Here is a 23,419-nt window from a genome sequence, read left to right as displayed (position 1 = left end):
CCTTGGCCTTGTTTGGGATTTCCAACAGGCAGTACAGTTGGGTATGTGGTGGCTTCTGCCAAAGCACTGCTTTGCTGAAGACCATTAAGATGCTGTAGTGCTCAGTGTGGAGGCCCTCAAGTAGCATTCACTTGCATTAGGGTGACGTAAAGCAGAACTGGGACTTTTTTACACATGCCAGTTTTTGGTGAAGAAGAGAAGAATCTAAAGCAGTGGCATAGCAGTTTTCTGTGGCAGACTTTTACTGGCTCAACTTATGTTGGAAAGGACCAGGAGAAAGTCCCCTTACTTACCTATGCCTTGAAGCAAAATTGACTTAACATACTTCTCTTTGTGTTCTCCTCCTTAGCTACTGTGGCATCCATGATCCAGCTTGTGTGGTCTACTGTAACACCAGCAAAAAGTGGTTCTGCAATGGGCGTGGGAATACATCTGGCAGGTGAGCATCACAGAATACATTTGCCAGGCATCAACATCAGCCTTTTCCCCAGCCTGATGTTCTCCAGCTGTGTTGGACTAGAACTCTCACAGTAGGATCTTTTTAGCTATGCAAAACCTCATGGTAGATTGCTTGCTTTGGGGAAGTATTAGAATTTTATTTTATTTATTGGTTTTATATCCAACCTTTCTCCTAAAATGGGATTCAAGGCAGCTTGGATGTGGAGATCTTACCTTTGTGTAATTGTGTGTGTTCTGCCATGCAACTGAGATTCTTCCCAAGCTCTTTATGCTTTCTGTTTTGCTTGAATATTTTTCCTCCATTATGGCTTGATACTGAGCAACTTTTAATTTAATTAGTTAATTCTTTCAAAGCTACTTACAGGCCCTCTCTAGGACTTACGAGGACTCAGTATTTTGGAGATCTCAGTGCTTCATAAATCAAATTGCCATAATGCACGAAAAACACAACGTAAGAGATTGTATGTGAACTGTCTTTCAAGCAATTACACTAAATAGCACTGACTCAGCACAGTATCATTAAAACAGATAATTAGCATCAGATCAAAGTAGACATCATATATAGGTCTGAAAAGGGGCAGCATTGAACAACAAATGCCTTTCATTCCTGTGGTTGAAGCTTTGCAGTGATGGCGCCATTAGGAACTGCCACTGGAATACAGCTCCATAAATGCAGGGCATTTAAAAAACCCTGGCTCTGCCAGCTGTTTTGTCTGTACCTTTGGGTACATGTGTAACACATCTGGGGATGGTCTTAAAATCAGGCTGATATAGATGTAACCTAGATGCATCAAAATATTTAATTGCTTTTTTGCTCCACAGTGCTTCCAAAGTACTGTACAATAAAATAGATAAAACATTATTTTAAAAGAGGCACATTTAAAGACTGTCTTAAAGCCAATTTGAAAAAAACAAAAACCACAGAATAGTACCTTTGAGTTCCATATCAGCCAGACAGCCTAGAATGATAACATTATCAAAGGTATCAAATGCCATTGAAAGGTCAGCCCAGCCAAGTCTAAGTCATATACTAAAACTGTTTCTGTCCCAAAACTAGACCAGAGCCCAGGTTGGAATGGAATCTAATCAACTTGATTTTAGAAACCTCTAGAATTGTACAACTCATTTTCAGCGGTTAGTTTAAAGAAGATTAGATACTGGCCAATAATTATCTGGGGCTTTAAAGGACAAAGCAGGATTGTTGACCGGGGCAAGTGGCATTATGCGGTATGTATCACATACTCCAACCACTTTATCAGCATCCATTCTGCATTGTTGACATTTCCAAACGGTATTCATAAACAGACCCACATAGAGTACATTGCAATAGTTTAACCTGGATGTCACTAGAAGAGACTTGTTCTCTCTAGAGAAATTGTATCAGCCTAAATTGATAAAAGCACTCCTATCAACTCTCTAACATCTATTGTTCTGTAAGGATACTGAATTCAGGACCAACCAAATTGGTTCTTTTTCGGGAAATTGCAACTCATCCAAAACTAGTTATGAACTGTTTGTGATTGGTAAATTTCCATACCTTGTCTGGATTAACCACTAGGTTGTTGGTTTAACATGATTGTAGGTCAGGACCACATCAGAAATTGCTGGGTCTTTTTTTCCTTGGGAATCAACTGGGCAGAGCTGTTCTGTTGGTCAAGCCAGCATGCACTTTTTCTGTGTTTTCTCAGCCACATCGTGAACCATCTTGTGAGAGCCAAGTGCAAGGAAGTGACTCTTCACAAGGATGGCCCTCTGGGAGAGACTGTTTTGGAGTGTTACAACTGTGGCTGTCGTAATGTGTTCCTGCTTGGCTTCATCCCAGCCAAGGCTGATTCTGTCGTTGTCTTGCTGTGCAGGTAAGAGAACCTCCTTTTTTGGAAGTGGATGCAAAGCCTTGATGAGGTTTTCTGTAACTTTAGTAAATTTTGTAAACATTTTTAAAAAGCATTATATGTTAATCTCTTCTTATATGTGTCTATCTAAAATGATTTTTCTCCAATCTCTTTGCTGTGCAGACAGCCTTGTGCTAGTCAGAGCAGCTTAAAGGATATCAACTGGGACAGCTCACAGTGGCAGCCTTTGATCCAAGACCGCTGCTTCCTTTCCTGGCTGGTCAAGATTCCTTCTGAGCAAGAGCAGCTGAGAGCACGGCAGATCACAGCCCAGCAAATCAACAAGCTGGAAGAACTGTGGAAGGTGTGTGTTAGTGTTGGAAGTAGATAGCAGAGTGAGAAAAGGAGTCTAGAAGATACAGGAAGCCATAAGCAGATCTGTATTGTGAGTGGTACTGGGTTTGTTGTTGTTGTGTGCCTTCAAATCATTTCTGATTTATGGTGACCCTAAGGCGAACCTACCATGGGGGTTTCATGGCAGCTTTCTTCAGAGGGATTTTTCCATTGCTATCCTTTGAGGCTGAGAGAGTGTGATTTCCCCAGGGTCAACCAGTGGATTTACATGGCTAACCTGAGATTCAAACCCTGGCCTCCAGAGTCCTAGCCCAGTGCTCAAACCACTACACTATGCTGGTGTATTCTTGAGAAACCTATTGTGCTTCATAAATCAAGTTTCTATTCCCCAAAGCTGTGAAAATAGACATGGAAGATAGGATCTGGAGCCGGAGAGGTGGTTGAAATAGACTTTAAGTTGTAAAATTCAGAACCTTGTCAAGCTCCTTGCCTTTCTTTTTGAATCAGATGACTGTGACATATTTAGCTTGCAGCATTTGTCACAGAGCAGAATTTGAATTATTTGGGAGAAGAATTCTAAAATGTTCCAGCAGCATTTACACAGTTGTGGTCAGATGCGGTTGTTTACTGTGCAAAGCATCCTGCCTTAGCCACAATAGGTCTAAATAGACAATGGATGAGCCATGTAAAGCAGTTAGAATCATCAGTTCTTCTTCTCCATCTACTTATCTTTATTTAGTTTTCCTTGCCATAAAGGTTGTGGGTTTTTTGAGGGAGTGATATCTGTATCCTGGAACATTTGTAATAACTTATTTCTTGATTGAGGAAGACCTGCTCTGAAACCTGGGGAAGGCCATACATCTTTTCAAATCTCTCTTCTTTGTTGCCACAGGAGAATCCATCTGCCACCCTTGAAGACTTGGAGAAGCCAGGTGTTGATGAAGAGCCACAGCATGTCTTACTCAGATACGAGGATGCCTATCAGTACCAGAACATCTTTGGGCCTCTGGTCAAACTTGAGGCAGACTATGACAAGAAGTTGAAGGAGTCTCAGGTAAGCTGTGGAAGGCGAAAGAGTTTGCCTCTTCAGAATGTTAGGCTTAGTGGTAATTGAAGTTGTTTTCAAGACCCCACAAGTCATCAGTGTTAATAGAAATCACAAATTGTAAATACGTCATAGCTTCGGAAGGCTTTTGAGACAGAGTTGATGTTAACATCTAATGTATTCTTCTTCCTTCAAGGATCACAGAAGCTCCACTGTTTTCCTTCTAGAAGTTGCACTGACACTTCTCCCTTGAGCTTATTTGTAAATTCATTGCCCATTCTTGAATTTTTGTCTTTGTTTGCTTATAGGTGCTTATAATTTCTAACATTTTCCTCCCAAATGGGGTTGAAACATCCAATGAGAGTAAAGCATAAGAATGTTATGTACAGCGCACCCACGTCATATGCGGGCGTGCTTAATGCGGCTTTCGGCATATGCTGAAAGCCACACGGGGAGGAAGGGGTGGCGCATCCCATAGGGAGTAATGGGGGCGTGCGTGTGCCGTCACCGTGCCACACTGCCACGTGCATGAGCCCCATTCATTTAAATGGAGCTCGAGCATACATGGAATTTGTTTTATGCGGGGGAATCCGGAATGGATCCCCCACATAAAGCAAGGGTGCACTGTACTCCCTTTCAAAAGCCCTCTAACAAGAACTATGTTCCTTGGCTTCCTGGGAGTTAGAAGAAGATGTATTTGATTTGCCCTACTCACTGCCCTCTTGCCCTGGAGGGAATATAGCTTTTGAGAGAAGCAGGTTTTATTTTTCTCCCAGCCTCTGTTCCCCAATAGATGGAGATGAGGTTTATGTCCAAGCTGAGTTATCTCCTTGTGGGCAGTGAGTAGAACAAGAGCTGCATTTGGAAGGAAGCTCAGCTCCAGGAAAAAAAGCAATTCTGTTGATTCTTAGTTCACCCTTTTTCCTTATTGCTGCCTCCTCAGGATGTTGAGAATTTAAACTGAACTCAGCTCTGAAAGACTATTAGAGCATTCACTGCTCTTCTTGCCACTGTTTAAGATGTATATTAGTTCTCCTTCCCCATATGTAAAAAGTAACTCTTTTTTTTATCTTTTAGACCCAAGACAACATCACTGTGAGATGGGATTTGGGCTTGAACAAAAAGAGGATTGCCTACTTCACCTTGCCAAAGACTGATTCAGGTCAGATTACAAGAATTGCATTAACAAACCAGAAGGATTGCTTCAGCTGTTATCTTTTTATTATTATTAACTAGCTGGCAAGACTCTGTACACACTTGCTACTCTTAAAGAGTAAAATCGATGCCAGTTTCATAAATAGGTAAAAGCTTCTCTGTTTCCCCACAGATATGCGCCTGATGCAGGGAGATGAGATCTGCCTGAGATACAAAGGAGATTTGGCTCCGCTGTGGAAAGGAATTGGCCACGTCATTAAAGTTCCTGATAGTATCTTTTTAAGTTCATAAGAGGGGAGGACTTGGATCATAGAACCATAGAGTTGGAAGAGACCTAAATGGCCATCTAGTCCAACCCCCTGCCATGTAGGAACACACAGTCAAAGCACCCCCAACAGAGGGCCATCCAGCTTCTGTTTAAAACCCTCCAAAGAAGGAAACTCTGCCACCCTCTGAGGGAGTATGTATCACTGTTGAACAGCTCTTACTGTCAGGAAGTTTCTCCTAATATTTAGGTGGGATCTCTGTTTCTGTAGTTTGAATCCATTGCTCCATATCCTAGTCTCTGAAGCAGCAGAAAAGAAGCTTTCTCTATCATCAACATGATATCCCTTCAAATATTTAAACAGGGCTATCATAGCACCTCTTAATCTTACCAGTTAGGACCTTTCAGTCATATGGTGGGTTTAATGACTTATAGATTTGTGAGACCAACTTCAGGTATTTGAAGCAGAATTAGGGGAAGTACCAGTTTTTCTTTCCTTTTCCTTTTATTTTCCTTTTTTTTTTTTTTTTGTGCCATCTTAGAACATCACTTACTGTTATGTCACACAAAAGAAGGAGAAGGGTGTTTTACCACACACCTCCCTGTTCTTTTACTCAAAGGAGGTTAGAGTAGCTTATATGTTTTTTCCCCTGCTGGTCTCCCACTCTGGCTGCACACAAGGCCAGACTGATGATGTGGTTTCAACAGTGGTAATTGCCATGTTCCTTCAGGTATCATTTGTTCTGTAGAGTAACATTGCAAGAAGAAGATACTGGGTGGGACAGGGAAGGTGCTTTTGAAAGAATCTTGTGGCTTTTCAGAGAGGTTTCTACTTAACACGATCTTGAAGATTATGGAGATGAAATTGCAATTGAGCTACGGAGTAGCGTTGGGGCCCCTGTGGAAGTGACCCACAACTTCCAAGTGGACTTTGTGTGGAAGTCAACTTCCTTCGACAGGTAGGAGAACTATTTTATTTATAAGGTAACTGTGGCTTGTGAAATACACTGCAAGAGGGTGGTGGGCAGGAGCTGGTAGGGCAAGCCCAGGTGCTGTGGTTTATACTGGTGCCTATTCTTTTCAGAATGCAGAGTGCCCTCAAAACATTTGCAGTGGATGAAACCTCTGTGTCTGGCTACATCTATCACAAGCTTCTGGGTCATGAGGTGGAAGATGTCATTATCAAATGTCAATTGCCAAAGCGCTTCACGGCACAAGGGCTACCTGACCTCAACCATTCTCAGGTAACTTAATCCCGACCCTTGGCAAAGTCAGGAGTTGGAGCTGCGAGTGATCCTGGTCTAATTTCCACCACTTGTGATTTGTCTCTGTGTGTGAACTCTCTTCTTTCTCTCCTCTTCAGGTGTATGCTGTGAAAACAGTCTTGCAGCGTCCCTTGAGCCTTATCCAGGGCCCCCCTGGGACTGGTAAGACTGTAACATCAGCCACCATTGTGTATCACCTGGCGAGACAAGGAAATGGGTAAGAAGAGCTTGTAATGTCATGGATTTTTTGGTGAAATACTGTTTAAGCAGTCCTGGTGGTGCAGTGGTCAGTTGCCGGCACTGCAGCCACAAGGTTGTGAGTTGGATCCCAGGGCTCCAAGGTCCACTCAGCCTTCCATCCTTTCATAGGCTGGTAAAATGAGTACCCAGTTTGTTGGGTGTAATTGGATTACACATTGTAAACCGCTTAGGAGTGATAATTCACTGATAAGTGGTATAGAAATGTACTTTCTATTACTATTGGTAATGTATTTAATGTATCAGGTAAGGAGCTAGCAGGAGGGGGTGGTGGAATGTTTGACGGGATTTGAATAAGGTTGGAGGTTGACAATTGGTCTGGTGTTGGGAGTTTGGGGTGAATTAGCAAGGATTATGGTTAATAGAGTCAGGTTTAGGATGTGGCATTTGGTAGCTTTTGTAGATTAGATAAGAGTGTGAGTGAGAGTGAAATAGTTGTTTTTAATGTATTAAATTAGTAATTTTCCCCCTTATGCTCCCCTTCTGTTAATAAAGTGCCATCGTGAGTAGACCTTTGAAACATGGTTAGAGGAGATCCTCTTATGAAGATTGGCTGATTTGATTCATTAACACCTGACATCTTTTTGCTGTCTTTTTTCAAGGCCTGTACTAGTCTGTGCCCCAAGTAACATCGCTGTGGATCAGTTGACAGAGAAGATACACCAAACTGGACTGAAAGTGGTCCGCCTTTGTGCAAAAAGCCGCGAGGCCATTGACTCTCCAGTCTCTTTCCTGGCGCTGCACAATCAGATCAGGAACATGGACAGGTGAGAAGGGGCTTCGAATTTGTGTGTTTTTTTCCTGTCACTCTGTACCAGATAGGGATCTCTATATCTGCCAAAGTCTTCCTCTGCTGATAACTTTAAAGGGGACATTTTAGACATTATTTTTATCTGATTTTTTTTTTAATCATTGCTGCCTGGACTATAATCTCAGCCAACTACTATGTGGGGTACATTTTATTTGTTGCTGTAGTTTAACTGATGACTTCAATGACTAGTGCTAGGATGTGACTTCTTTAAAGATAATTCTTGGAAGGTCTTAGATAATTGAAGTATTATACAATTACTAGTGAGGTTTGTGTGTGTGTTTGGTTTTCAGTATGCCTGAACTCCAGAAGCTACAGCAGCTGAAGGATGAGACTGGGGAACTGTCATCTGCGGATGAGAAGCGCTACCGGGCACTGAAACGGACAGCCGAGCGGGAATTGCTAATGGTAAAAGTACCTTTTTGCTCTGATACTGGTCTTCTCTTGCATAGGGCCTGTGCTGGCAGCTAGTTAGAGCAAACAAGTTACCTATGTCAGTATCAGTTTTATAGAGGAGGTTAAGCCACTTCTGGTCCTACTCTATTTGAGGATATTCTCTTATCACCAATCCTGGTGGTTGTGAGATGCATGATAAAGTAGTGTAATAAGCCATAGCCTTCTGGGTATTTTGTGAGGTGGGAGGGGTAATGGAGATTCCACACTGGACCTGCTCCTGATATTCTGCTTTTTTGTCCCTGCTCAGAATGCAGATGTCATTTGCTGCACATGTGTGGGAGCTGGGGATCCAAGGCTTGCGAAGATGCAGTTCCGCTCCATTTTGATCGATGAAAGCACCCAGGCCACTGAGCCGGAATGCATGGTTCCAGTTGTCCTTGGAGCAAAGCAGGTAGGACATAGCTGTTTACAAAGCAGTGGTATAGAAAAAATAAACTGTTCTGCAGTTCCTAGTGTTTGCAGCCATCTTTTATGTGCCAGGCAGTTTGAGTACATGAGAGATTTTGAAACCTCTGAATGTTCTGAAATGTTTGCCTCTGTGCTTCGGGAAAAGAAATTTGCACTTGGGTTCAGAGGAAGTGAGATTAAGTAACAAAATTTTGCCTAAATTAAAATTCTCTTGCATTTTACTCTCTGACCAAGTGTCCTTGAAGGGCTATTTCTAAGGAACGTAATGGTCTTAGTAAGGGATAGGAAGGGGAAAGGATTCAGTTAAAAAAAAAAAAAAAGGGGGGGGGAGGAAGAAGCAAAAGCACAGTAAACAATGATGCCTTTATTGGACCAATCAAAATGCACAAAATACATGTTGCAAGCTTTCGAAACTCCACTGGCTTCTTCATCAGGCAAAAATGTTGGTAAATTCTGTATTGCTAAAAGCCACAAGCCATCAGAGTTCAAAAACATTAAAATAATTTAAAATGAATAAAATACAAAGTGAACATATAAAATAGAATAGCCATATTAAAAAAAATCACATTTATAGTAATTATAATTAATAAACTACAGTGGGATCTTGTTATCCTCTGGAGTTTGGTTACAGCATCCCCCGTGGATAACAAATTCTGTGGATGCTCAAGTCCCATTAAAAATAATGGTAGAGCAAAATGGTGTTCCTTATGGAAAATCAATGTTTGCTATTTGGAATTTATACTTTTTAAAAAATATATTTTCAAGCCGTGGATGCTTGAATCCGTGGATAAAAAATCCGAGGATAAGAAGGGCCGATTGTAGGTTAAAATACCAGCTATCTACAACATTCCAAAATACGATTGATTTTAGTACAGTGGTACCCCGGGATACGAAATACCCACGTTACGAAATTTCCGGGTTATGAAAAAAATCCATTGAAAATAATTGTTCCGGGTTACGAAGGTTATTTCGGGTTACGAAAAATTTTTTGGTGCTTTTCGGCGCTTTTTCGCACGAAATCGCGGCTTTTCCCCATTAGCGCCTATGGCATTTCGGCTTGCGAATGCTTTTCGGGTTACGAAAGCGGCGGCGGAACGAATTAATTTCGTAACCCGAGGCACCACTGTACTTAGATCATAGCATACTACAGCCAGGACATTTGCAACCATAACAGTGATGTAAACATTATTATCAGCTAATAAGATGCAGATCTGCTCAAGAGGCGAATGTTTAGAGATGAGAAGGAGAATATGATTAAAGAACTTTTCTCTAGGGGACGTGTATGGGGAGCATTGTATCAGATATTGATAGATGCCCTCCACTTCACCTGTCTCACAGATACAGAGTCTTTGAGTCACAAGAACATTATTAGATCTCCTCTGCAAATAAGCAGATGACACACACTGCAAATGTAAAGGTGTAAATGCTTTTCTGAGAAGGGCTAAAGTGAAGTGAGAAAAATATTGTTCCATTCCAAAGAATATTTTATACAGTGGGTACCATAAAGAACAGGCTATTTGTGAAAGCATGTCTAGATCTCCCCATTTAGAGGTAAGTTAAATTTATTTTTAACCAGTTATTCGATTCTTTTGGAAGAATAATTTGGGAGGGCTTCTATGTTAATCCCATATTGATGTACAATCAGCCTAAGAAGAGATGCTCCTCTTGAGCATCTTTTGTCAGCTTTGACAGAGACAACATGGATCTCAAGAAGAGCATCTCTTTTTATCTTGCTATTGGAGTTTAAAATTTTTATTTCCTGGAGTACCCACATGGCCAGAAGGAAAAGGGGCCTGCCTTCATGAATGTCCCTCCATTACCACCTGAACAGCGACATCCTGACAAAATTCAGGCTTGTGTCTTTTTTCCTCTGTGTGATTTTTAACATTTTTGCCTGATGCAGAATACAGTGATTCTTCAAAAGGGAGAATCTGCGTGGATTTTGTGCATTTTAGAAATCTGAAGTTCACTTTGAACCCACAGGCAGCCTTTTCTTCTTGGCTGTCATGTATAATTTGATCTTCCCATGGTGGAGTGGAGGACTTACCCTGGATTTGGCTACATACATGTGTCTGCGTGTGTGTGTGTGAAACAGGTCATCCTGTATTGATTTCTGACTCTTTATCTTCCTAGCTGATCCTTGTGGGAGACCATTGCCAGCTTGGCCCTGTTGTGATGTGCAAGAAGGCAGCAAAAGCAGGCCTGTCTCAGTCTCTCTTTGAGCGGCTTGTAGTGCTGGGCATCAGACCCATCCGTTTGCAAGTGCAGTACCGCATGCACCCAGCCCTGAGTGCTTTTCCTTCCAACATCTTCTATGAGGGATCTCTTCAGAATGGTGTCACTGCAGGTATAAAAGAGGGGAGAGGAAAGGGGAGAGGCTGGTAGGCAAACTACCTCTCTGCAGAAACACCAGGAGTCTAGAAGCTTCAGACTTCCTTTAGCTGTAAACCTCTCTCCAATACCATCCTTTCCCCTCAGACAAGTGAGCCCTCTTATTTGTCTTCCCTGGGGAGCCTAAGAAATTTGCTCCTTAGTCGTCCCCACTGCTGGGTCTGTCCTCCAGAGCTGCCTGTACAAGTGCTGAAGCAAATGTTAGTGATCTGCAGATTATCTCCTCTGCTTCCCAAGCGCTGAGGCTATTTCTCACAAAGCTAGAAAGCACAAATGTGCCTGGTCCTCCCTTGAATGAACCTAATCTCAGCCCCTCCTCCCACTCCGAGGGGGCTGAGGTTGTGCCAGCTGCCACAAGAGAGTTTTCTGCCCCCAAGGAGGCATTAGATGCAAGTGGGGGTATGAACATGGCACATCCACCATTTGTGTGAGGTGGTTTTGAAATAGGTCAGTTTGGGCGCCAAAACTAAGGTTCCTCCTAAGTGCCATAATAAATAATGCCCGTGTGGCTCTAGATATGGCTGTTTTGAGCATCAACCCTCTGCTGGCCATATTCAGATCTCTAACTCTGTTTTATGTCTTTATTTGCACTGGTTCTTAATCCTTTTCATTCAGTGCCTTTTCCCATTGTCTGATTGGTTACATCAAATTTTTAGAAAAATGGTTGACTGTTAACCATTCATATCTTCTGGTACATCCTTCGGCCAAGACAGCTAGGCCTTTGCATCTGCACTCCCCCCATATCAGCTGAATAGATCCTGCCTCTGCTCAGGAGGCTCCTCCAATTGCCTCAAGGAGGAAATCATCCTAAAAGTCTGCTACACCAACACACTCTTATGAGGATGATACTTTAACTCACCATCTTGGGATGTGCTGTACCACTTTGGGAAGTTCTGTTCAGGGTAATTCTTCTGAACTTGAAATAATTGACAGATAGCTCATTGCTAGTAAATGCCAAGGCAGCCACAGAGGAAGCTTATCCTGGTTTTGTGTTCCCCTGCAGCGGACCGTGTGAAGAAGGGATTTGACTTCCAGTGGCCTCAACCAGACAAGCCTATGTTCTTCTATGTGACCCAAGGGCAAGAGGAAATTGCAAGTTCTGGGACTTCATACCTGAACAGGTAAATGCTATGAAAGAAAGACAGAGGGCTCCAGCTAAACCCCCAGAAAAGGGATTTGACATCTTTGCTGAGTGCTTCGCATATCTCCATCCTTGCCTTACTTAACAAGCTAAGTAAAATGAGGGGGTGTATTCATTTTATGCAAAAAAGAACCATTCCTGCTCAACTGTTACTTCATGATATTTTAAAGAGTGAAAGGAAGCTGGACTTCTTAGTGTTGTTGATCTAAAGTTCTGAAAATGTTAGTGGATGCAGTTAAATTTTGCATGTGAGTGGATTGGCAGTGGGAGGGAGAACATGATGTGTAACATCAAGTGTGAGTTGTGGGGACACTGCTAAATTCCCCTGTCCATCCATGCCCTGTCATCACTCAGACACGGAGCAGCCTGGTGAAGACGGTTTCTGGCTGTGTTCCCAGTTCAGATTATCTTGGGTCAGGATGGTAGCCTACAAACATCAAACATAACCAAGCTGCCAGTTCCAGTGATTCCTAGAAAGCCCCGCTAGAGTAACATAGCCTGTCGTGGCATTAGTGACTAGTATTCTAGAAGTGGGTAAGTGTACATCCTTTCCCTCTGGAGAGGAGTGCAACATCCTACCTGTGGGTTGGCACCCCTTTCTTTGTAGGCAGGAACAATAATCTCTTCAGAGTGCCAGAAGCAGAGCACAAGAAGTTTATTGTGTTGAGCTGGAATTCAAGAAGTTAAAGTATTACCACCATTGCTGCTTAAACAAGCAAAAGAGAAACTGATTCCTTCCATCTACCACACGCTCTTTTACCAAACAGAACGGAAGCTGCAAATGTAGAGAAGATAACCACCAAGCTGCTAAAAGTGTGCGCAAAACCAGATCAGATTGGGATCACATCACTCCGTATGAGGGGCACGTTCCTACCTGGTGCAGTACATGCGTTCAGTGGCTCCTACACACCAAGCTTTACCAGTACATGTTCCCTGTGTGATTTGCCTGGGTTCCCTACAGAAAGCATGCAAGTTCTAACCCTTCATCAAAGCACAGCCCACAGTTGGATCTAGACTCTTCCTAGTGGGGAGACATAGAAACCTGGCTGCTGTTGATTGGCAAAGTGTGGGATCAGTGTAATACAAAGGAAGTGTGTACCTTCCAGCTGCACCAGCCAGGAGCCCTGGTGGCCGCAGTGGTTAGAATGCCTGTACTGGCAGCCTTCACGTCAAAACCACAAGGTTGCGAGTTCAAGACCAGCAAAAGGGCCTCAACGCCGACTCAAGGCTTGCATCCTTCCGAGTCGCTAAAATGAGTACCCAGATTGTTGGGGGCAATTAGCTTACTTGCTAATTAGCTTACTTGCTGGTCACACCGCTAAAAAAAAAAGGAGCTTTGGAATAGCGGTTAGATGAAATAAAACTAATTATTATTAAGTATTAATTAGTAAGTATAGATTGTGCAAGGTGGACTAGTTTGTCCCTGCAGTCCAAAGTTTTCCCCACCACTTTCGGCGACTGGTGTTGAATTCAAAACAGAGAAACGGGCATCCAGAAACTGTTAATTTTCTGTTAACAGTAAAATTTAAATATGTAAGGCAGGTGGAGGCATGTGGGTCACAGTGAGACAGAAAATAGTAACCTGTGGAATGGTTCACATCTGTGAGCTAGGAGAAAAGTAAATCTGTTTCTTTTTCGTTTCTCCTCCTTTTCAGGAAGTGGAATTGCCAGCGTAGATGCATTCCAAGGCCGAGAGAAGGATTCATCATCTGTCCTGCGTCAGGGCCAATGAACACCAAGGAATTGGCTTTCTGAATGATCCCAGAAGACGTCTCAATGTAGCTCTCACCAGAGCGAGGTATGCGAGATCCCTTCCTGTGCAAGCCAGCGCTGTTTGCCCTCTCCCCTTTGCATCTACTCATCTGGATGTTTGGTAGTCTTCAGAAACTGGACTTGACATTTTAAGTCTTGAGCTGGTTGTTAAAAATCCAAACAGTGTTCTTCAGGGACAGCGAGGTTGTAAAGCTTGCACCAAAAATAAGTTCCAAAAAGCTCAGCCAAAATAACTCTCAGCCTTGGGGATTGTCCGCATATAGATTTGCTGGAAAGTATACTGAATTGAATCTTGGCTGCAACTCAGTACTCATGAGGCTGTACGTTTGCTGCTTGCTTGTTTTTTACTTGCATGGGCTCACCACTGTATTCTCTGAAAGCAGGTTATAGAGTCAAAGACAACAAATTGAAAGTATTTACAAGTTTTCTTTAAAAAATCTCATGAGACAGGAACAAAACCTAAACAAGGCATGAGATACTAAGTGGATGAAAAACCACATAAATGACCCACTTGAATTTGTGGTCTTTGTCAGGCACTGCAAAGTCATTCACTGCTTTTCTGGAAGTTTTGCCCTCAGGCATCATGGCCTCACTTTCACAGAAGGGGAATGGAGAAGGGAAATTGATAAGAACACAGTCTCAGGCAGGCTACATGTTGAGAGCGAGCCCAGTTTCCAGGCACCAGTGGCACAGGCCACAGCCATGCCAGATATGCTTCCAAACCTAACTGTGATACAATCGACTTTGACTTGGTCTCTCTAGATATGGCGTCATTATTGTTGGAAACCAAAGGCACTCCCAAGCAACCCCTTTGAATCATCTGCTGAACTACTACAAGGAACAGAAGGTGCTTGTGGAAGGACCGCTAAACAACCTCCGCGAGAGCCTCATGCAGTTCAGCAGCACCTCGGAAGCTGGTCAATACCAATCAACCCGGTAAGGCCCAGGTCAGACTGTAGTCCGAGAGGATCATAGGTTGGGAGAGCTTTTGCTTGTCTAGCTTCAGTGCTGGAACATAGAATAGTTGAGTGCCAGGGTGGGGGTGTCTTTGAATAACCATCTGCAGTGAGTAATATCATAAGTTTCTTAACTGTGGTCCATCTTTGTGATTATCTTACTTAGGAGAGCAGCTTTTGGAAGGGTCTCTTGCACATTTTTTTTTTCTAGCCAAGCAGGTGGGCTTGGCACAGGGAGTAGAATCGGGAGAGGGACTGCAAATTTCCTTCTGAAATCTAATGTATTATGCCCAAATTAGATAGCATTTACATATATTGCATGCTCTCCAATCCAAAAAAGGTTCTGAAACACTTCTGAGAAGGGTTCTGTCTTTCTGTTGAAAACCTTCTGAAAAGAAGCAATTCACCTCTACTCCCTTTGTTTTCTGAGTACAGCTGTCCTGTTTGAGCAACAAGTAGCTGTTTGAAGTGTGTGGAATTTAATACTACTTTTTTTTCTCCTGTGTACATGTGAGCATTGTTTTTAAAAAATCATCGTCCTTTCCTTAGGGAGCCCCGATTCATGACAACTGCCATGTATGATGCCACGCGAAGCATAGCACCCTGGATCTGTATATGACCGCAGGCAGCCAAGGTGAGAATCTCAAGATGGAGATTTCCCAGTCAAAACAAGTGGGTCACGGACACTCAGATCCAAACTAAGACGTTGCCATACCAGCCGGTTCTTGCTCTCATATTTTATCGGGGAAGCAGACATCTTCTCTGTGCTTTTGCCTTTCGTGATCAGTAGGTCATCTGTGTGCTGTAGATGACTGCTAAGCATTCAGTGGAGATTTGTACAATAGATTTTCTTGTTCTATACCCTTATATTTTTGCAGGAACAGAGAATAATAATGTCTGTTACTTGTAGTCTCATTGTGTACTCTTGTTTGCCTTGAAGAGTATAGATCCTTCGAATTCTTTCTCCCCCATGCCCTTTTCTCAGGCCTCCTTCCAACAGTACTTCCAAACGCACTATCAGATTGGGATGATCAGCGCTGGGCCTAGCCATGTTACCGCCATGAATATCCCATCCCATTCAACTTGGTGGCTCCATGCCCACCTATGCACCACCAGGATATTTTGGCAGGCCAAGGGCCAGCTGCGGTAAGATACTATCTGAAATTGCTCTGTACTGGCAAAATCTTCTCTGAAATGCTCAGGAGGCAGGATATAAAAAAGAATTTCTAGCGACATAATGGTAGCTCTTGTCGTAGTGTAATTTATTTGATGCTGGAATTGTCCTAAAACTTGGCAAGTACCGTTCTACCTTTGCTTCTGGGCCAGCAGCTTGAGCAGTCCCACACAAGTTGTGGATAGAGAGCACACTATCTTTCTCTCTTCAGTGGAAGAGCCTGCCTTGTGATTTCATACTGCTTCATAGCCAAAACTAGGGCAGTTTTTGTAGGCTGTTAGCTTTGCGGGCAAGAATTCACTGATTTCTAGTCCTTGCTGTGTCACAGCCATTGTGTTTTTACTGGACTTCCATTTTTTTTTTATTAGTTTTTTTTTTGGGGTAGCTTACTTTTATCCTTAAAAGGTTAGATGTTTTCAGCGCTCCCAGGAATTCCAGCCATGAGAGTACTAGAGCATAATATTGATTGACACTGAACTCATACACTGTGGTCAGATGGTAATTAAGGATCAGCATAAAAAGTTCATAGGCAGAACGGGGCTTCCCTTTTCCACTCCCCACCACCAGGACCAAGGTTTCTAGCAGTAAGCCCCTCCTGACCAGCCATTCTGTGACTGGTGGAGAGCTGCTAGTGGGTGGGGGTGTGAAGGTCTCATTGTTATTCATAGCCAGACATAGACTGGTTGCATCTTTCTCGGAGATCTCCTGGGGTTTGGAATGGCAGATGATGGCACGGGTCTATGACTGGCTACAGATTGACTGGGGAGTGTATCTTTGCAAAACTAAAAGTTGTGGGGTGGGGGTGCTTTATAATTGCAGGTGGGTGGAAGAGAATCCAACCCCCAATGATTAAAAAAAAAAGATACATGGAGCTGTAAGGTAAACTTGGTTTGTAGTTTCACTAGCTGGATGCTGACCCTAGTCAGTTCTCCTGTTTAATCTGTTTGTATACTTGTCCCAGGGGACAGCAGAGGAGGACAGCCTGAATTGGCACCCTTCATCTTTTTCGGGCGGGAATAGTCATGATTCCCTTCTAAGGAAAGGAAAGGAGAGTATCCTTCAGGGACAAGGTGGTTTCTTCGCTTTTTCGACAAGATTTTCCAAGTCGTTTCTCCAAGAATTTTCTCCTGCTTTTGAAAAAAAAGTTTCTTCTTCTGACTCTTCTCCTGTAGGATCTGAACATCAGCAGAGCTGGGAAACATTTGGCCTACAACCCCCATGATCCCCTTTATTTACCATAATGGCGGAGATTTCTGTGGAATTGTGGTCCAACACACTGGCAGGCCAAAGGTTCCCCAGCCTGATTCTGGAGCATCTAGAAGTGGTGTTCTTAACATCATTATTATTATTATTATTATTATTAATTATTATTATATTTATATAGCGCCTGTAGATTTGCACAGCGCTGTAACATAAAAACAATATATATATAAGAGTAACCTGCCTGTGGCGTACAATCTAAACCTGCCTATGGAGTACAATCCATCATTTGAATTTGAATTCCTGCAGTCACCTGGCTAGCCATGGTTGGAGAGCTAATTTCGGGATGGGTTGAGTTTGGGTCTGATTCAGTAGTAGGCTGCTCTTATGTCCCAGCAGTGGAAAACATGTTGATAGTTTCATGGAACTGAGATTGAACCTAAGTTTTCAACGGGTTCCAGACAGCTTCTTCCTTCCAGCTGGCAATATGTGCTCTTGCTGAATGACTTTTGGGTATATATATATGTTGTGTGTGTGTGGTTATGCTGAGAGATTTGATTTCTTTTCGAGGACTGGGAACCTGAAAGGCAAGGCCAGCCGTGGTGGCGCCGCAAGAAAAACCGTTTGGGATTCCCAGGAGCTAGCCAGTCAACCTTCCAACAGCCAAGCCAGTCAAGATGTGGTTGTCCCAACCTTTCCCTCAGGGACCGTTGACTCAGGGCTACATCTCCATGAGCCAGCCATCTCGATGAGCCAGCCGGGTTTTGTCCCAGCCAGAGCTGTCAAGGTAATGAAAATTTTCTTAAGTCACTGATGCAGGGGATGTTCCTAGAACAATTGTGCTATAAGTCTAGCTGTTCCTGGCACTTCTGGAAGGGTGGCATGCATGATAACCAGCCGTTTCTTTCCCAACTGAATTGAAAATGCTGGTGCTGTCCTTTTAAAGCCTTAATAGCCATGAACTATGGTATCAAACCACAGATGGAATGAGAAATGAAGCCAGAATGGTAGAGTACTCTCTGGATGCAGATCCATAGGCTATAGAATATAATAATATCCCAGTTTGTTTTTAGTATTAAGAGTTTTTGGTTTTAAGGCCTTAGTTGTTTTGTTTTAAGGAAATCTGCGGTTTCTTGTGATGAGTCCTTCTCAAGTTTATTGCTGTCCTTTTTCACGTGATTTTTTCTTGTGTAGTAAACAGTAGCCAGAGTTCTACAGCATGGTGTTGTTGCGTAAATTTTACAGATACCTTGCAAGCTGTAGAGGTAACAAACCTCTGTTAGTGATAATGAAAAACATAATCGGGCACTGGCAAGATATTTCTGATGCACATTGGGAGCTCCGTTGGGCTCTTAACACTTTGTAGCTGTATCCAGGTGGTGACTGCAGAGTGGGCAATGCACTTTGTGGCCCAATGGGCCATGACTGTTCCATCACTCTACGTTGTGCAATGGATGCCATCAAAAATAATATCATAGAACCATAGGTGAATACGGACATTGTAAAACTGGTCAAATCTTTTCATTAAGACACAAGTCCCTTGTTGTTGGTGAATTCCTGCTAGAATTTTTGGCTTTAATTTTCGGAACTTCTTGGAATGACACAAAAGTAGGTTATTCAAAATAAATTCTATGTGGGTATAAGCATATGTTTTTTCTTGCTATATATGTCATACTGGGGGGGGGGGGAATATTCCTCCCCACCATTCACCATTAAAACATTTCTTTCCCTTTCTCTCTCCAGGATAGTTACTTGGTGATGAGTTAATCTCAGATCGATGTTGGCCCTGTCTCAGGATTCGACTTACCAGGGGGAGCGGGCGTATCAACATGGAGTGACGGGACTGTCACAGTATAAAATTAAGGTAGACTGGAAGGACAGAGTTGGGATGGGGAGGGAGTATGTTGCCTTGGCACATCACTGGATCTCTATCTTTCTTGACTGATTAAGTGGGTCTACGGAGTATGCTGACATAGTCCCCCATCTGAAAATGAACACTGGCACTTACTTTCTTTATTCAGCTTATGCCTGCGAATTTTTTTTTCTTCGGCTTGTTGCTCTGTTTGGGGTGACTGGCTTGATAAGCTGTGCGGGATAACTAGAATTTTGTGTCTAATCCAGAAGTCTTGAATTGAAATCTGATGGGATGGATGGTAGTTAGGATTATTGTAGTGATGATTGGGATTTGAAGCTTCTTCCCAACCTCAGACCTTGCTGGTGTGACAAAAACATGCTGTGGGATATTCCCTCCCCCCACATGTCGGTTCCACTCTTGCATAAAGTGTGACTATAGCCTAACTTGGAAAAGTTCAATTTTGGGGACTACCGTTCTGATATCAAAAGGAGCTATCATGCCAGGAGGTATGTCCAAAAAGGTAACTTCCCAGATTTCTGCAAGCCCTGTAGAATAGACTAGATTGTAAGGTCAGTCTAGAGTTTGTAGGAATGATACCCTTGATGCTTTATAAAGATGGGCTAAAACACCAATCTCTTCCAGTCTTCATTTAAGGAGAGGGTGGACAATGTTAATGAGTTTGGGAGCAAATTCCTGCCTCTGGACATGCTAGGGGTCACACAGATACTCCCCAAAATGCAGAAAAACCGGAACCTTTTCAAACAGGTATTATTTGATGAGGACCAAAATGCCCTAAAGCACCAGATCCCACCTGATCTGGAACCTAAGCAGGGTCAGCCCTGGTTAGATACTAGTATGGGAGACACCAAAGAGTGCTAAGTTTATTTCAAGGGGGAACTGGCAAAACTACTTGTTGAGTTCCTTGCCTAAGAAAACCCTGTGACATTCACTGTAAACTAGCGGATAATGTGAAGCCTCATATACACATAACATTTGATTATTAAATGTATAGGGAGTGTCTGCAATGTAGTTAAAGGGTGAATGGCCTCTCCCTGGAGTTTCCAGGACAGGAAGGTCCACCTCTTTGTGGGGAGATGAGAAAACAGTCAATTGACAAGTGTGAAGAAAACATGGACCCCAGCAGTATCTTTCGGAGATTTCATGTAGCCCACAGGCATCCCAGATGTAAAGTAACCTTCTAACACCCACTTTTAGAAGATCTGAATGGAAGGGGAGCACCCCTCTGAAATGGATTGGCAGTGGTTACCAGTCTGATCTGAGCAAAAATTCACACGCAATCCACTACTATTGAGAGACGGATTCTTCTGGCAGGCCTTTCCAGACTCAGGTCCCACCTCTATTTTCCTGCCCCCCCCCCCCCCCCTTCCACTTCTCTCCCTTTCTCCATCCTTCTCCATCCTATTTGGTCCCCGCTATACATTTCTTTTTTTTACAAATTTCATTGATTTAACTGTGATTTTATAGACTACTGTTTTAATATCTGTCTGGTTAAATCTCTTTTTAGTATTACTATGTTTTTATACGGGGGGGGGGGGATAGGAGTTGTAAGAAGTTTTAACTGATCCCGTCTTTGTCTTATTGTAATCTGCTTGGATTCCAAGTAGATGCGGAATAATCTAATAATACTCTAATACATCTATACTAATCATTCTTCTTAGTCCCACCTTGTGCCTGTTGCTCTCGAGCTAAAATGCCCTCCCTGGGCAGCTGAAGTACTAAAGCTGGTTCAAACAAGAGAAAGGACACCCTGGTGGGTTCTTTTAGAGGCAATTGCATGGCATTGAGAAAAAGAGTGCTCTGCTTGCAAGCAGCATATTTCAAAGCATGGTGATGAATGCTCATCTTTTCATTGGAGTAACTGAGACACTGTCTCCTCTTTATGCCCATTGATCCATTTGAGAGCATTGAGAAATCCTTCTCTTTAGAGGTCTTTAAACAGAGGCTGTAAGGCCATCTGTCGGGGTGCTTTGATTGTGAGCTCCTGCATGGCAGAATGGGAGTTGAACTGGATGGCCCTTGGGGTCTTTCCAATTCTCGGTGATCCTGAGCTCAAGAATAGACCAGTCTTGTGAACATTTAATAACTGCCTTTTCCTCTCCTTTCCTTTCGAGGTTGAAGTAGAAGAGCTAAGCTTGCGTGGAGCTAGTTCAAACAGCATTTTATTCTGGGTAATAAAATAAAATAAAATGGATACCTGTTTTCCACTGCTAAAACTGAAGCAACTCTGTGAGAGCAACAGGAGAGAAAGGTAGAGAAGGAGAAAGAAAACAACAGAGAGGAGAGAGAGCGAGAGAAGAGAGCGCGCGAGAGAGAGAAAGAGAAGAGAAAAGAGCCCACTGCTAGCTCACTGAGACAAGGAGACTGGCCGGAGATGGGAAGAGAGCACTGGAGGACCGACTGGCGGGGGGAGCCACCTCGCCCCAGAAGAACCAAGTGGTCAGCAGAGTTCCCTGTCCCCTCCCCTCCCACTGTCAACAAACACACTGAGGATATGAGAGAGAAAAGAGAGAGAGAGAAGGGCCTTAGAAGCAAATTTCACTTCATTCCGTTTCTCGTTGCTGCAAGCAGGGCTTTGCTTTTCAGGGCAGGGCAGGGAGAGGAAGACCCCTGCATCTCAGAGTTGTTTGTGTACCTATTTTTTTCCCTTGGTTCTCCCCCCCCCCCTTTTCCTTTTTTTAAAATTGCATCTTCTGGCATTTTAGGAGCAAGCACATCCTCCAAGAGGAAGCAATCCTTACAGCTCACGGGAAGCCAGCTGGCTGACTGGTACCCAACTCTGAAATTTAGTGGTTTTGCTATCCAGGATCCAGCTTTGAACCTCGCATGTGACGTCATCACCTATGTTCCAAATGGGCTTCTTGTAACAAGATGGATTGCTCACTCTCTCTCCCCCCCCCCCCTTTTAAGAAGAGAGTATTTTTTTAGACATTGGTCTCTGAAACCTTAGTAGTGGACCGGGTACGTGCGGGAAATCCTTGTTCTGAAAAGCTTAGTACATACACACACACACACACACACACACACACGTTTACTGCTTAAAATTAGAACACCGGTCTTTTAAAGATCTTTTCTGTGTTGGCCTCTTTCCCTGAGAGAAGGTAGCAGCTAGCAAAGGGAGTTGGCATTTTCTGGCCGGCGAGGCAGAGGGTTCGAAAAGATGTTGTCGTGCTTGAATTGGCTTCTTTCTGAGCTCTGCTCTGTGCAACAACATAGGGGTCCCCCCTCCATTGTTCTTTTCTGTAAGACATACCATACGCTTCACAAAAAGGAGTTTAAGCATCTGTGTCCTTTGGCCCCAGGGCAACAAAAAGAGGACTCTGAGGTGGGGCAGCATTTTTTACGAAATAGTCCCCACTAGCGCTGAGCAAAAGTAGTGGAAACGAGGGATTATATTGGTTTTGAAGTAAAGACTCCATACAAAAGTAATATTTGAGGGGGAGCAGGGAGAGGAGGCAGTTACTCGAAGGTGGCCATTGATCTGTGGGTATTATTCCTGTGAGTATATTGGGATGGGGGTGTTTTTATAGGAGGGGTGCTGTACATCCAGGAGCTGAGGAAAGAACTGAGTAGTTAGAAGTTTAAACAAAACTGGAGACTACATTGGGGAGCAAGCCTCCTTTAAGTGACCACTTTGAACACGACTGGAAAAGAGCACCTTTTGAAAAACCCGCCGCAGTTGTGCTCATGACCAAAAATGTTTCTATCTGCAACAGAAGGTTTTTTAAAAATCTGCATCAAAAACTTTTCAGCAACAAACCAGCAATGCCTCTTAACCCTGCTGCCAGTTTGTTCCCCGACCCAGTGATCCAATAACAGAAATGTTCTAACGCCCTTTTACCTCTCTGAGACAGTTTGACCAGCCTCCTAGTCATGGTTTTTAAAACGCATAAGAATTAAGTTTGTTTGTTTTTTTCCTTGATCAAAGGGCTCTAAGTATCTGTTTAACCTTTTTTGTGTGTGCACCCTGTTGAGGAACTCAAGGTGATTTATATGAATGTACTTCAGAGAAAACCCCGTTTTCTTTTTTAAAGATGAATTTGGAAACTTGCCCTGCTGCCACCTTTCAAAACCAAGCAGACACTCCGCCGCAGTTTTGCAAGGTGGACTTTTGGTCCCTCTTGGGAACCCACCCGAGCCGTGCTTCTGGCTACAGATGCGGGAAGGCTACAGCACATGCGATGAGAACCGATTGCAGTTCTCACTTAGTGACAAAAGATCTCCAGACTTTAGACTTCTACCATGTGTACAGAAAAGGGGGGCACAGGCCACCTTCCTCCTGCCATGGCAGAGGGATTGTTTCTTGATCCAGATTGCTGGAGGGCTACTCCTTAACTGTGCTCTCCCACTCGACCCCCAGGTAGGCTGTGTGGCTGTGTAGACATTTGAGTTAGGCTTTTAAGGCGCTAGCCTCTTTTTGTGCAGTGCAATCCACTGAGTAACGTAGCCCCTTCTTTCCACCACGTCCCCGATTTCTCTCCCCTCCTCCCCTCATTCCACTAGTTAGCAATGCTTGCCTCTGCTTTGTGCTGGGTTACTTTCCCCCCTTCCTCTGTAGGGGTTATACAATTTTTCTATCTTTAAAAACAAAACAGCACCCAAATGC

The 23,419-nt window shown here is 43.3% G+C and overlaps 1 protein-coding gene across 1 annotated transcript in view; it reads left to right on the top strand.

The window, feature by feature from the left end:
• Nucleotides 1–13,569, top strand: part of UPF1 (UPF1 RNA helicase and ATPase) — a 22,731-nt gene extending 9,162 nt beyond the window's left edge. Inside the window, exons 3-18 of the mRNA XM_042441908.1 lie at nucleotides 350–439; nucleotides 2,148–2,315; nucleotides 2,475–2,655; nucleotides 3,538–3,699; nucleotides 4,768–4,852; nucleotides 5,018–5,116; nucleotides 5,961–6,069; nucleotides 6,195–6,354; nucleotides 6,474–6,592; nucleotides 7,236–7,400; nucleotides 7,735–7,849; nucleotides 8,145–8,288; nucleotides 10,439–10,652; nucleotides 11,700–11,817; nucleotides 12,605–12,759; nucleotides 13,493–13,569. Coding sequence (XP_042297842.1) covers nucleotides 350–439; nucleotides 2,148–2,315; nucleotides 2,475–2,655; nucleotides 3,538–3,699; nucleotides 4,768–4,852; nucleotides 5,018–5,116; nucleotides 5,961–6,069; nucleotides 6,195–6,354; nucleotides 6,474–6,592; nucleotides 7,236–7,400; nucleotides 7,735–7,849; nucleotides 8,145–8,288; nucleotides 10,439–10,652; nucleotides 11,700–11,817; nucleotides 12,605–12,759; nucleotides 13,493–13,569 — 2,161 coding nt within the window. The remainder of the gene's footprint in view (nucleotides 1–349; nucleotides 440–2,147; nucleotides 2,316–2,474; nucleotides 2,656–3,537; nucleotides 3,700–4,767; nucleotides 4,853–5,017; nucleotides 5,117–5,960; nucleotides 6,070–6,194; nucleotides 6,355–6,473; nucleotides 6,593–7,235; nucleotides 7,401–7,734; nucleotides 7,850–8,144; nucleotides 8,289–10,438; nucleotides 10,653–11,699; nucleotides 11,818–12,604; nucleotides 12,760–13,492) is intronic.
• Nucleotides 13,570–23,419: the final 9,850 nt, after the last annotated feature.

The sequence above is a fragment of the Sceloporus undulatus genome, chromosome 10, assembly GCF_019175285.1.
Source record: "Sceloporus undulatus isolate JIND9_A2432 ecotype Alabama chromosome 10, SceUnd_v1.1, whole genome shotgun sequence".
In the NCBI taxonomy this organism is placed as follows: domain Eukaryota; kingdom Metazoa; phylum Chordata; class Lepidosauria; order Squamata; family Phrynosomatidae; genus Sceloporus; species Sceloporus undulatus.
The sequence above is the reverse complement of the archived record's forward strand: the minus strand, read 5'-3'. Positions and strand labels throughout refer to the sequence as shown.